The 15,576-nt window shown below is 35.8% G+C and overlaps 1 protein-coding gene across 4 annotated transcripts in view; it reads left to right on the top strand.

The window, feature by feature from the left end:
• Positions 1 to 15,576, top strand: part of LOC135195717 (SH2 domain-containing protein 3C-like) — a 275,188-nt gene that overhangs the window by 123,176 nt on the left and 136,436 nt on the right. The window contains exons 1-2 of one of the 4 annotated variants that reach the window (XM_064222132.1): positions 12,148 to 12,293; positions 13,471 to 14,259. The exons of 1 other annotated variant lie outside the window; for it this stretch is intronic. In XM_064222132.1, coding sequence (XP_064078202.1) covers positions 14,232 to 14,259 — 28 coding nt within the window. In that variant the 5' untranslated portion in view covers positions 12,148 to 12,293; positions 13,471 to 14,231. Of the gene's footprint in view, positions 1 to 12,147; positions 12,294 to 13,295; positions 14,260 to 15,576 lie in introns of those variants that run through there. 2 more of the 4 variants (XM_064222133.1, XM_064222134.1) reach the window with 2 other exon arrangements.

Raw genomic sequence — 15,576 nt, 5'->3', positions numbered from 1 at the left:
ACGATTGCGAGGACAACTAATAGAAACATTCAAAATACTGAAGGCATAACAAAAGTAGACAGTAACCTATTTACATTGAACGAAAACCAGACAAGAAATAATGGATGGAAACTAGAACTAAAGAGATACAACACATCCCATTGTGGGAACTTCTTTACATACAAGATATGTGACACGTGGAATAAACTGCCACCAGAAAGAAGTTGTAAACAGCAACAGTGTGGAAGAGTTTAGAAGAAAGCTAAACAAAATCATTAGAGGGACTCTGTGAATGAACACTAAAACCTGCTCCTGAAGATAATAAGTGAGCACACGATGTTTCCTCTTAGGATGGACTGACAGGTCTTTGAGACATCCTAATCCTTGTAAATCCTTGTAACTCTCTCTCTCTCTCTCCTTGTAATTCATGCGAGTCATTCCTGGAATAATCAGCAAGATATTCTCCATACCAAGTACACCACCTTAATACACAAACATGAAGTGAAAGTCGGCCCTCATCTGATCGTTACGTGTAAGGTAATACGATATTAGTCAGTTCCGTGTGCATAAGATTTACCTCATTTGTGCGTTTGTGCGGCGTCGTTTCCTGCACTTGCGGCGCACTGTAGGCATTCCTCTAGGTGCTTTGCATTGTCCCTTCGTCACCCTAGCTGTTCCGCCTTTCATTTCTTTTACTGTATCTACGTTCATATTCTCATTCTTTCGTGCTCTTGGTACGCCTTTAAAATCTGTTTACGCTCTGTTTTACTTTCAGCGTTGAATGACCACACAGGCCCCCTCGATTGGCCTCTGGCATAAATTGCATACTCCATTCCAATCGTCTCTCGCAGGATATGTCGATATATATTCATCTTTGCTTCTCTTGAGGAAAAATGCAGTTCAGTCAATCTGACGTTTCATATTCGCCGGCTCAGCTGTGAGTCATGTTCATGTGACTAAGGACACTTGTCGCTCGAGTCTCCTCATTGACCTAGTTTGACCTTGGTTTGACCCTCAAGCCTTGAAGAGTTTCCCCCTTGATGTAAATCTCTTTTATAGAGGGTAATTTACTTTGGTTTCAATTCCGTCATGTTGGGGACAGTAATATAAGTGACCTCGAGTTGGAAAAGGATATGAACCGTCGAAAAATGCAAAATATTTATATTGATATGATCAATATCCCAGGGAATTGCATGATGACAAGTCGTGATCCGACCTCCAGCTTACTCGGGGTGCGTTAAAATTACGGTCAAATGGTGTGTTGTTTCACCAACGAATATTACAGTAAATAGCCATATTTTTTTAAGTATTTTTTTTTTACTGTTTAACATGCACATTAATTATTTTTGACATTTCAATTCTAATAAATAAATCATAAATATCCCATCCTAAAATTCCTGTATCTTTAACTCAACGCGAAACACCTTTTTCAGACCTTTTTTGGCTCTTTCATAGACCTTTCCTAACCCCTCTCCCAACAACAATAACAACAAAGTAGTAGTTTGTAGGCTTACTCTCCGAGTAAGCGAAAATAGACGCACCTCCATTAGTAAATCAGCCAATAAGGTTTCCGCTTGTGGCTGCTTCAAGGTAAAAAAAAAAAAAAAAATATTTTGGGGTTTTTATAGCTGGAAGTTTCACATTTCTACCTCCTGCTGCTGGAGACCTTTCAATATTGAAGACTTCAGTCAGTTCGTATTGAGTTTGTGAGCTGTGCGGTGTTTTGAATATTGGTCGTGCATTTGTGCGTCTCTCTCTCTCTCTCTCTCTCTCTCTCTCTCTCCTCTCTCTGATAGAATTATTGTCCTTTCTTTCGGCTTGTGTTATCGTTTAACAAAAAGGGTATACGTAGCTTCCGAAATTTTTGTGCATTTTTTTTTATTTATTTATTTTTTTTTTTTTTAAAGTTGCGCAAAAGTCGCTCTTTTTCTCCTTCCAAAGAGGGTTCAGTTTCCAATGTGGATGTTGATAGAGTTGCTTTCATGTGGCGTTGCAGTTTTTAATGTTTTTATATGATTATTTATTTATATATTTTTTGTTTGTTGGTTAAACCAGGGATATTAGTTGGAGTGTTGCATAGTTTACTTGTATTGCATAAGAGCATATCTCTCTCTCTCTCTCTCTCTCTCTCTCTCTCTCTCTCTCTCTCTCTCTCTCTCTTTGTGGTCCTAGCATCTTCAATATAAAAATACTTCTAGAATTACGTTTATGTGGCGTAGCATTTCTGGTCTATTAAAAAGTGGATAACATTATTGAAGCATTGCGTACTTTTTCAAGAGGAGCGTATCTCTCTCTCTCTCTCTCTCTCTCTCTCTCTCTCTCTCTCTCTCTCTCTCTCTCTCTCCCAGTGGTCCGACCATCTTCATTATAAATACTTATAGAATTACGTTTATGTGCCGTAGCATTTCTTAAGTATCTCTCTCTCTCTCTCTCTCTCTCTCTCTCTCTCTCTCTCTCTCGTTCATGCATCGCCATTTTCAACAGTTATTGTAAAAGGTATGTTACCTCGGCGAGGTAGCCTAATTTCTCAACCTCTGTCAGGTGAAACCTACCTGCAGTAATTAAGCTCTCTCTCTCTCTCTCTCTCTCTCTCTTCTCCCTCTCTCTCTCTCTCTCTGCATATGTGTGTGACAGGGTCCTAAACCCTCAGACCTTAACCTTTAAATTTTGTGGTCGGTCTGTGGCCAGGGATTTTACCATGCCTCCGGACATAGCCCCATGGGCATGGTCTGCTTGGTTTCTCTCTCTCTCTCTCTCTCTCTCTCTCTCTCTCTCTCTCTCTCTGTAGTCCTTCCCAACCAAAATGACGCTGTTCCTGAAAGATCTGTGATATTGCTGATGATCAGTTAAATGGAAAATAGTAATATTTATTACAAAATGTGGCCGGACCGACTTCTCCCTTTTTTTTTTTCTCTGAGGGGAGTGCCTAGTTAAGTGGCATAACTCGCTCGCTCGCACACCATGAGCAGTAATAACGCTAGACGTGATAAAGTTGGATCTGGAAGTTGTTAGGTGCGGTTAATAAGAGTTGATGATTTATTTTTCGTATCACGTAAAAAGCTTAATGAAATAAGGATTGGCGCTTTTGCATTTTGGAGGCTGCAAAGTTTCGCCATCGATGGGAAATCCTGAACCCCTCCCCCTCACCCCCCCCCACACACAAAAAACAATCCCACCATCCAAAAGTTACAATCACATTTCTCCCAAAATTTACATCGCTATATCTCACATCCGGTTGTATTCGTCGATTTTGACATCAACTTGGAACGGGTATCTTGAACTAAAATAAAACGCTGACTTTGTCAGACGTTGCTCTGCTGATCTATTGATTCCACAAATATTCACATCTTTCAGTCCGGCTGAGAGCTTAATAATAATAATAAAATCTGTTTAATTAATCTTTCTCGCTAAATAAAAATAACAATAGTAGTTTCTCCCATTTATTCTTTTGCCTTGGCGTGAAAGCACTCAACGAATAGACGACTCATTTGTAAAAATAAACCTAGTGAGATGATCGAGCGCAAACGAATTTCAGTCTTGTGAAGAGGTGACTTAAGACCCACTTTCCCGAATTTTCTCTTCAGCACATTAGTCTCCCCTTTGAAAGACGCGAAATGAATACATACTATAGATAACTGCTGTCTTTCGTATTCTTTTGATCATGCTGTATTTTTCAAACCTTTGTAGTAAACGTTTCATTGACTATATGTGATTGGAGACTTTGATCACATTGATGTTATTGACGTCATTGTATGGGTATTGGGAAAGGGGTTCAGGTATTGATGTCCGTCGTTTGATCTGAGAATTATTTTTTTATTTTTTTAGCACAGTATAAAGGGTCGTCTTGGTATCAGATTGGTTATTTACATTGAGTTTTGGGTGTGATAACGATTCAGAGTAGGTAGAACAGTGTGTTAAAACTTGAAGCCAGCAAAGAGTTAAATATATTCGTTAGTCACTTGATTTTTGCATAATCTTTTAGTTTTTAATTGAATTTTTAAAAGGAAAATGAATATCGGGAACTAATATCTGTTTTTTAGATTGAGTTTTAAAGAGAAAATGAACATCGGTATTTTTAAGTTGATTTTCTAAAGGGAAAATGAATGTTGGTGCTTTTCTAATTGATTTTCTAAATGGAATATGAATATAAGTGTTTTCTAATTGATTCCAAAGGGAAAATTAATATCGGTGTTTTTTTCAGTTGATTTTCTAAAGGGAAAATGAATATCTGTTTTTTCAATTGATTTTCTAAAGGGAAAATGAATATCGGTGTTATTTTTAGTTGATTTTGTCAATAGAAAATGAATATAAGTATTTTTGTAATTGATTTTCTAAAGGAAAATGAATATAAGTTTTTTTCTAATTGATCTCGTATAGGGAAAATGAATAGCAGTACTCTAGTAATTGCAAAGCCAGATAACTTAACAACCAAACACTTTTCACGTAGCAAATATCATTTCAGTTTGGTGTCACCAACGCAGAAGTAGATGACTTAAACACGGTAGAGGGTATAAGTGGATTAGTTGAGGCAAAACAGCCCGTATTCCAGGGAGCCTGTTGTGGACCACCCCGGACCCTGCAAACCACAGACAGAAGGACGTCCTTGGGCCTTGGGACACCCCAAACTAATCATTCGTCTCGTAGGAGAGAGAGAGAGAGAGAGAGAGAGCCCGTACCTGAGGCGATGTTTTGTTGTCATAATGACTTACTACACCTGTTGAGAGAGAGAGAGAGAGAGAGAGAGAGATGATTGCCAATAGGGCACTGTTTTCTTAATAACTTACTACACCTGTTGAGAGAGAGAGAGAGAGAGAGAGAGAGAGAGAGAGCCCGTATACCTGAGGCGCTGTTGTCTTAATTACTTACTACACCTGTTTGCATTTTCAAATGAGGATTGGAAGTGTTTGCCTTTTTCCTGTGCTCAGCCCTCCAGTGGCTTGTTGGCGCTTGGGCTGTGTTTATACAGTCTGTCTGTCTGTCTACCTGTCTGGTCCATTCGCTGACTCCTGCGAATATTGAAGGCTTTATTCGACTCATGTTTATAGTTATGATTTTTTCTTTCTCCAAAGATGGAGGCTAGTCTCGACTCTCGAGTAGCGGCCACGAATGATTACCGCTTAATTAGAGGAACCCGCTCGCACACATTTCTCTCTCTCTCTCTCTCTCTCTCTCTCTCTCCTCTCGTTTGTGGAGGATTCAAGACTTCTAAGAAAGCTATTTATATAATTATGTATATATATTGTGTGTATGTGTATATGTATATAGTACACATACATGCACACATCAAGATTATACATACAGAAGATTATACATACGCAAGATTATACATACACTATTATACATCACAAAATTATACATACACACAAGCCATCAAGATTATATAATCTTATGGCTTTCTAATTAGTGTTAAATCCTATACAAACTGAACGAGAGAGAGAGAGAGAGAGAGAGAGAGAGAGAGAGAGAGAGAGAGAGCATGAAGTCAGCAATCAGACGTCAAGTGCGAACCTTATCATCAACACTTCGTAAGCATCACGAGGCGAGAAAACTTGCAAGATGACTGATGCTGTTGTCAACAGCAGTCGGGAATCACGTGATAACTGAATTCGTGACTCACGGGGTTGGATTAATACAAATCACATTTCCTCTACGAATCACGTGCGAGGTACGAGATCAACAAGGCTACATTGCAGTCTGAAGGTTAACCGGATACACACCGCAGGAAAGTATTGCCGTCAGTGCACCTCATGCGGCGCACTGTAGGCATTACGCAAAGGTTCTTTGCAGCGTCCCATCCTGAGGACCCCCCCCCTAGCTGCTGCAACCGCTCTCATTCCTTTTACTGTTCCTCCGTTCTTAGTCTCTGTTCGTAGCGCAACTGCAATAGTTTCCTTTCTATAATTTATTGTTCCCTTTTAGCGCTGAGTGACCTCGTCGTAGATCCACCCCCGCCCCCCGCCCCAGCGCTTGGCCTTTGGCCTAAAATCTATATGCTGTTGACTACCATCCAGGACCCACCAAACTAAGTGGGTCCTGTCAGCAACAAACATCACAGAGGCCGCCCGTCCGCCCACCCAGCCTATAATAATGGAGTTATGAAGGCGGTTGGTCGCGGACATGCACTAGCTGACAAACCGCCCCTACCCCCACCCCACCCTTCAAATTTCAGATGAAATTGCAGCGATAGAAAGGAAACGTCGCTGAATTACTGTGATCAATGTCACTGGTTATTTATTTATTTCATTTTTCATATTTTTTTTTGGGTTTCGTTGTGGTGGGAAACTGGAACATTTTTTTTAAAATATTTTTTCATTTGACTTTTTCACTTTTTGGTTTAGTGGGGGAATGGATTTTTTTTTCGTCTCACATTTTGATTTAGTCGGAAACCAGAACTTTTTTTTATTCTATGTTTATTTGGCTATTTTTTTATCGTTTGATTTAATATGAAAATAGGACATTTTTTTATTGTTTTTATTTTACTTTTCTTGACGGACGAACTTCTGTCATCGTTATTTGTTCCAACAAATATAGCCTTTTTTAGCTGTAGAAAAACTTTAAACCCTTTAAATATTCTCATTTTTTATTCAGTTTCCCGAAAGTGTTTCGAGAATGTAACTTTTCATTTCTTTTCCAAGTCCCTTTTAAAGAAAAAATATAAAAAAAACCATTTCAGGTTTCGTAAAACTTTAAATCTTTTCAATCTTATGTTTTATTCAGTTAGCCGAAAGTGTTTCAAAAGCGTAATCGTAGTTTATTTTTGGTCAAATCCCTTTTCAAAAAAAAATATAATAATAAAAAGACTAAAAAAAACTAGTCAGACATGGCCCAGCAAGCTTATCAATTATCAGGAAAATCTTTCGGTGGGAATTTTAACGTGAATAGGTACAACGTCTTGAAAGAGATAGCACGAGATCTTCATCGTGTCACGATTCGTTTGTAAGCCTTCCTAAAAAGATATTAAAATCTAAATACCGTATGAGGATAGTGTAGATATTACTAAAGGTTCTTTGCATCGTCCCATCCTTATAGCCACCTAGCTGCCACAATCCCTTTCATTTCATTAACTGCACCTCCGTTCGTATTCTCTTTCTTCGATCTTCCTTTCCTCAACCCTCTCCTAACAGTTGATTCATATAGGGCAACTGCTTTGAGGTTTTCCTCTGTTACGCTTTTAGAACTTATTACTGTAAATTTCCTTTTCAGCGCTGAATGACCTCCATCATAGGTCCCAGAGCTTGGCCTTCGACTCGGCCTAAATACCTTATTATGTTCTTCTGTTCTATAAATAACTTGAGGGCAACTATGTCTACTCCCTCATATATTCTTCTATTCTATGAATAACTAGAGGGCAACTTTGTCTACTCCCTCATGTATTCTAATCTATGAATAACTAGAGTGTAGTTTGTCTACTCCCTCATATATTCTTCTACTCTATGAATAACTAGAGGGTAACTTTGTCTGCTCCCTCCTAGCTCATATATTCTTCTATTCTACGAATAACGAGGGTAAGGTTGCCTACTCTCTCATACATCTATGTCGAGCGAAGAAAGAAGATTCTCAGTTGGAACGTGAGTTTTCAATCAGCTGTGGTCTAAAGAACTTAAAAAAATCTTCTATCTATAGAGACATTTCCTATAAAGACTTTGGCTTCAGATGGTATGGAAGATCGTGATTACTGCCCTTTAGTTTTATTCGTGAACTGCTGACTTCTGGATGAAGTTTGTGCGTAAAACTTCCGTAAGAATACTTATAACCAAACACAATGTTCAGTGTGTTGTGAGCTAAGTTGAGTTTGGTATTCTGCAGTTCAGTGAAAAGCGAAATTGATTGAACGGGATTTAAAAAAATTATTTATATAATTATATATTATATATATAAATATATTATATTAATATATATTATATATTATATATAATATAATTTAATTCCTTCGGGGGTGGGCGGGAATAAATTGTCTGTTCCAAGTGGACTGAGGGCAGTTATATTACTTTTCTATCAATCAGCACAGAGAGAGAGATAGAGAGAGAGAGAGAGAGAGAGAGAGAGAGAGAAGAGGAGCTGAAGCCTGTAAAAAAAAAAAAAAAAAAAAAGGCTGAGTCAGCTTCCTCCAGACTTTGATGGCTGGCGACATCTGGTTCCTTTGTCAATTTGCTCCTAAAATTGGAAATTGGTCCAACGAATTGTCCCGAGGACCCGCCTGAGGGTAGAGGGGTAAAGGGGTAATGGGAAATGGGTTATGGGTAAGAATGAATAATGTTAAGATGTTTCGTTGGAATGTGTGTTGGGTATGATAAACACAATTCGTAAGCTCTTGAGAACATTTCTCGTAAGGAGTGACAAACCTACTTCTTATATACGTTACAACGCTCTCTCTCTCTCTCTCTCTCTCTGCTCTCTCTCTCTCTCTCTCTCTCTCTCTCTATAATATATATATTATATATATATATATATATATATATATATATAAAATATATATATATATATATATATATATATAATATATAATATATAATGTAGTTTTTATATAGTATATAATATATAAAGATATATATTATATAATTTTATCTCTCTCTCTATCTCTCTCTATACATACATATATATATATATATATATATATATATATATATAGATATATATATATATAGTATACATATATATAGTATACATATGGCTGGCCCATTCAATTTATATTCGACATCGGCCATACCTCGAAACTACATTTGGCTATATATCTATATACCGAAATATTATATATATATATATATATATATATATATATATATATATAATATATATATAATATATATAGAAGAGAGAGAGAGAGAGAGCGAGAGAGAGAGAGAGAGGAGAAAATACGGGAGTAGGAGTGGTGGTGAGCAGCGAAAAGAAATAAATAGGTTCTTAAGCACGCCTCCCCGCCTCTCCCGCGTTTCTCGAACCTTTCTGTCAAGCGAATTTAAGTTGATTGAGCCAACGACTTTCGTCGCTTTCGCCCTGTTCGAGTTTGTTGTCGTTCCGTGGTTAAAAGAAGAGGAGGAGGAGGAGGATAGTGGCAGCTCTTTTTGCTTACTACTTAATCAATGATTGTATGTTTATGACTCGTAGATTTCAGACCCGAAGTCGTATTTTGTGTCGGAAGGTAGATTTTATATCTGCATTTAGATTAATTTTGTTCTATATGAAGTCAGGTTTTACGTGGAGAGGCGTAGTATTTGATGTTCGTAGTTAGATTTTGCATTTCAGTGTGGATTTTATACCAGAAGTTAGATTTCATATTTCAAGTTAGATTTTATACCTGAAGTCTTATTTGACGTCTGATTAGATTTGATAGATTTTATACCTGAAGTCGTATTTTATGTCTGAAGATAGATTTTACATCCGAAGTCGTGTTATGTTTAATATCTGAGATTGTATTTTATGTCTGAAGTTAGATTTTATATCTGAAGTCATGTGTTGTGTCTAAAGTTAGATTTGATATTTTTGTTTTATATCAGAAGTAATGTTTTGTCTGAAGTTAGATTTTATATGTTAACAGACATCTCATCTGACGTCATATTTGATGTCTGAAGTCAGATTTTTACATCAGAAGTTAGATGTTACGAATGTATTATATCGTCAGTACTGCTGCTATAAATGTAGATTTTTTTGCTCGCCATTTGTATTTTCAATCGTGATTTGAATTTGCGTTTCAAATCGTAACCCAAGATTTTTTTTTTTTTTTTGCTCATCATTTATATTTCAAATCGTAATTTGAATTTGCGTTTCCTGTCGTAACTTAAGATTATTTTGCTCGCCGTTTACATTTTAAATCGTAATTTGAATTTGCGTTTCCTGTCGTAACCCGTGTTCCATACCGTAAGTCATAATCTCTTATCTGAAATATTGATACATGATTCAATGCGTATGTCACAAGATTTCGTGTGAAATCACGGTGAAGAATGGTCACGTGACCACGCATCATCCGTTTCTACCCTGAGGTACTATTGCCCAATGACGTGAAATGAACACAATACGGAAAATATAAACAATTGCTTATTCTAGTTTTCAGGAACCGGTTTGTGTCCGTCGAGTAAGTGATTGTGCACGGTTGGGTTGGGGGCGGGAGGGGGGGGGGGGGGGGGGAAGCGTTTGGGAGGTAAAAGGCATGCAATCTTTCTTTCTTCTTCTTCTTCTTCTTTTTTTTATTTTTTTTTTTTTTTTGATGGATCATATTTTCAATCATTCGCTCATGAAATTTTTTTTTCTTGGTTCGTTTTGTTAATGTAAGTTTTATATTTTTCCTGTGCTTCAGTATACAAAATAACGCAGCTTTAATATATACATATTTTAACAGCAGAGGCCGTTATATAAAAGTAAAATCAAACAGATTGCATTTATATATATATAACTATATATAGATATATATATATATATAATATATATAAAATATCTTATCGTTCGAGCTACAAAAATGTCCTTAATATCTAATTCGCTACCTCGGAATTGATATATTTTCATATATGTACCGAGGGGGAATTTTTAGTTGATAATAATTCGTACCCCCATGGGATCGAACCACCGTCCAGTAGGGACGGGGGAACGAAATCAGGATCGGACAGTGACGCTACCGAAACGGCTATCAAGAGAGGCAAAGGTTTATATCGATTCTGACCATTTCAAATCAACGTCGATCTCGTTGTATTTGTAATTAGAATCGATCTGGAACCCCCTCCACCATGATAGCCGATTCGAGCGTTTGACCCACGCAGCCTTATTATGAATATTTATCACATCACCGTGATTCATATAAATCATTCGAGCTACAAATGTCCTTTAATATCTAATTCGCTCTACCTCGGAATTGATATATTTTCATATATGTACCGAGGGGGAAGAAAATATATCAATTCCGAGGTAGAGCGAATTAGATATTAAAGGACATTTGTAGCTCGAATGATTTATATGAATCACGGTGATGTGATAAATATTCATAATAAGGCTGCGTGGGTCAAACGCTCGAATCGGCTATCATGGTGGAGGGGGTTCCAGATCGATTCTAATTACAAATACAACGAGATCGACGTTGATTTGAAATGGTCAGAATCGATATAAACCTTTGCCTCTCTTGATAGCCGTTTCGGTAGCGTCACTGTCCGATCCTGATTTCGTTCCCCGTCCTACTGGACGGTGGTTCGATCCCATGGGGGTACGAAATTATTATCAACTAAAAATTCCCCCTCGGTACATATATGAAAATATATCAATTCCGAGGTAGAGCGAATTAGATATTAAAGGACATTTGTAGCTCGAATGATTTATATGAATCACGGTGATGTGATAAATATTCATAAATATATAATATATATATATATATTATATAATATATATATATATATATATAATATATTTATGAATATATTATAAATATATATTTTATATATATGTGTATAATAAAAACCTGTTTACCATTAGGTCTGCCAACCTTTTGGAACTTACTGCTATCCATTCCAAAAATTCAAAAAAAAATTGGCAAACCTAATTGGAAAAAAAAATTTGGACATAGAGGATAAAATTAACAGATTCCTTAAAGAACTTAATATATATTAGTATTATGTGTGTGTGTGTGTGTGTGTGTGTGTGTGTGTGTATAAAAAAAACATTAAAAGAAGTAAAAAGAGTTTTGTGATGAAACTCTGAGCATGAACCGAAGTTGGTCAGCAGCATCGTTCGTGCCTGGGCATAAAAGTCCGCTGCTTGAAACAAATTCTCTCTCTCTCTCTCTCTCTCTCTCTCTCTCTCTCTCTCTCTCTCTCTCCTCTCTCTTTTTGTTCCTTCAGTATTATTTTACGATCGCTTTCCGAGGTGCTTGAGCCAAAGATGGACGCCGCCGTGATGTCACGGGTGATCACGTCTTATGCTCTCGTTTTCTTATCATCATTTCCTTACCTTAGCCTCCTTTCGTTACTTTACTATTCTCACCTCTCCTTCCCCCTTTCCTTAGCCCCCTCCTCCCCCCCTTCCCTTACCCTCCTCTCTCCCTTATCTGTCAGGTGATTTTACCTTTCCTTTCAAGACCCCATTCCATTGTCGGGATATATATTAAACCCCCCCCCCCCCCCCCATCCTTCCCACTATCTATCTCCTTTATCAGATGAGATAACGGATCGCTTATCAGTCGCGGTTCGAGTCACAAGCGGTGCAGTGGACGCCTTCAGTCGTTCTCGACGATCTTCGTCGCGGGAGGAATTGGGAATTTATTATTATTGCAATCTATTATTGCTCGGTGTGCTTGATCGCTGTGCGCCGTGGAAGAGTACGAAACGCCTCGGTGTCTTGTGGGTTTTACGAACCTGTTTCTGTTTTTATTTATTCATTCATTTATTTGGGATAGGTGTGACCCTGACAGACTCTTTCTTTTGCGTGTGATAAGTGGTGATCTGGTCTACGCTTCCCAAGGGTATGTTAACTACGTAGTGACGCGTTTGCGTATCTGAAATGGTACAATAAAAGTGTGAAGTTGTGACGCTTTGGCTGTTAGAAAGATAAATAACTCTTTATTAAGTGTTGCTGTTAAACCGCGTATATTTCTTTTCCCGAAGTGAAATATGTGTCTGGCCTTTGGTTGACGTTTGTAGTTCGAATTCAGTGTTAAATGCATTTCGCTGGGAATATCAAAAAAGGGAATATTGAATTCTTTGAATAAAATCAATTTTATTCTCAGCTATTCTTGAAAAAGCCTCAGAAAAAATGCCTGTTCGAAATGTTTCATGACCTTTGTATCTTTAGAATAATAGTAATTCATCAGTGCAACTCATCCTCGCTATCTCACTTGAGAAATGATATTCTCCATCTTCAAAAGATCTCGACAATTAAAGACGTTTTGTGACCTTCGCGATTTTATCCAGGTTGTTTTTATTGCGTGACTTTGTTCAGGTGGTGTCCTTCACTTGATATTCAGTGGTAAATACGCGTTCGTGTTCGCTTCTGTTCTGAATATTGTTTGTTCGTTCAGCCAGACGGATTGAGTGGATGATAAGGCCATTCTCAATTATCCTTCGTCGTCTTATTATTATTATTGTTATTATTATTATTATTATTATTGTTATTAAGAAAGTTAAAGATATAGGTAGCAGTTTCGATCCACACCCACGCTATTGCCTGTCGGACGGCTTCTTATTATTATTATTATTATTATTATTATTATTATTATTATTATTATTATTATTATATTATTATTATTGACTAAATTCAAGAATTTTCCAAAGACAATCACTGTGTTCATTAGAAAGAAGTAACAGAGTTGCAACAGGAAATACAAGTTGAAAGAGATCACTTATCAAAGAAGAAAAAAAATCAAAATAAGAAATGAATGAATAAATAGATAAAAACATTAGTAAACGATTTAAATGAGAAGGAAATAGCTTTTAAACGTGTCTGTTTAGACTGTCATAAGAGGAAATCAAAAGGCGAAGTGGGGAAGGTGTTTGACTGATGTTTAAATTTATTTTTTAGGTTAAAGAAAAATACCTGTAGGAGGAAAGACCTGATGTGTTGACATTCTGCAGATTTTTCGTAATATTGGAAGGACGGAGAAGTGTGGGAACATTTCTTTAAACTTTTATTAATAAATGATTGGTAACTAGTGGAAGGACGAAGGGATACACGAAAACTTCTATTAAATCTGTTATTTTAAATTCTTCTAAAAACCAGTTGAAGGTTAACAAAATCATCTCGTTACGAAATAGTGATAAACCTAATGAAAGAAGTGAGGCGTTCGTGAAGCTAGTTGCGTGAAAAATTGATAAAATAATTTCTTATGAAATCCTGTCACGAAATATTGATAAATCGAATAAAAAAAGAGATATTCGTGAGACATTTTACGTAACAAAATTCCATTGATGAATGACTTTGAAATCAGTTGAAAGAACATTAAATTATTTTATAAAATATTGTAACAAAATATTGACAAATCGAATAAAAAGTGAGAGAGAGATTTGTGAAATATTTTTCGTAACAAAAATTTCATTGATAAACGACTGAAGTCAAGTGAAAGTACAATCAAATTGATTTTATAAAATATTGTCACGAAATATGGATAAATTTAATAAAAAGTGAGAGAAATTTGTTAACCATTTTACGTAAAAAAATTCATAGATAAATAACTTTGAAGTCGAGTGAAAGCAGGCGAATCGGACATCTTATCGCAAGCACTGCCAAAGCAGGAAGCTATTACGCGAACTTGTAATTCGCATAACGCGTCATTTCAGCCAGTAATGGAAGGAGTAACAGGTTCACCATTCGGTGAGTATATATACTTTCCCTTTTATAAGCTTTTATTTGAATTGTATTACGCCCTTTTTTTTGGGGGGTAGGGGTGTTACCTACTGGCATTGTTCGACGGCGCCTGAATTTCTAAGCTGTTCAACTTCTCTGGCTTGAATGCTGCTTTCGGTTGAAATATGTATGTATATACATAAATATTATACTATATACTATATATAATACATATATATAGTATATATATAGAATATCATATATATAGATAATACATATCTTTATTATTATAATATCTATATATATATATATATATATATATATTATATAATTAGTAATATATATAGATTATATATATATATATATATATGATATATATATATAGACATATATATATAATATATATGTATATATTATATATTATATATATATATATATAATATATATATATATATTATATATATATATATCTATATATATAATATATATATTACTATATAATATATAATGTGTGTGTATAAATTCTTGTGTTAAAACAGGATACGTCTCAAGTATAAAAGACACATTAAAACCAATGTTTTCATGGGCCTTTTATACTTGAGAGAGAGAGATATATATATATATATATATATATGTATATATATATATATATATATATATATATATATATATATGTATATGAGAGAGAGAGAGAGAGAGAGAGATGAGAGAGAGAGAGAGAGAGAGAGAGAGCCGCTCAGTCGTAATGCACCGAGCATTACGTTACAAAACGTAGCTGCAGCTAATCTTAATGCATTTTTGGGCTTCATTACAGTACGACAGCATTTTGTAATTACCTGGGGAGAGGAGGTGATGCAGTATCGTCCCTCACGAGTCAAGTGTATTATTATTATAATTATTATTATATTATTATTATTATTATTATTATTATTATTATTAAAATAGTTTGACCAGACCCCTGAACCGATTATTCTGATAATCATCTCACACAGGGCTGGCCAGGAGGATTTTTTTTATTTATATTTTCGCTTATTCGGGGAGTAAACCTACAAACTTTGTTGCTTTTGTTGTTGTTAAGGGTGGGTAGGAAAGCCTTAAAATGTCAGAAAAGTGTTTCGCATTGAATTAAAGATACAGGAATTTTAGGATAAGATATTTATGATTTATTTATTAGAATGAAAATGTCAAAAATAAATAATGTTAAACAGGCCAGAAAAATTATTTCTAGTAAAATACAACATATTTTTTTTTTCGTTGAGGAACAAGGATCTATTTGACCCTAGATTTTAGCACGTCTTAATTTTTGTTAAGAACATGTTGACAACTTATGCATGCTGGGAAAAT

The sequence above is a fragment of the Macrobrachium nipponense genome, chromosome 16 (genome assembly GCF_015104395.2).
Source record: "Macrobrachium nipponense isolate FS-2020 chromosome 16, ASM1510439v2, whole genome shotgun sequence".
NCBI lineage: Eukaryota > Metazoa > Arthropoda > Malacostraca > Decapoda > Palaemonidae > Macrobrachium > Macrobrachium nipponense.
Note: the sequence above shows the minus strand (reverse complement) of the source record. Positions and strands in the feature narration are given on the sequence as shown.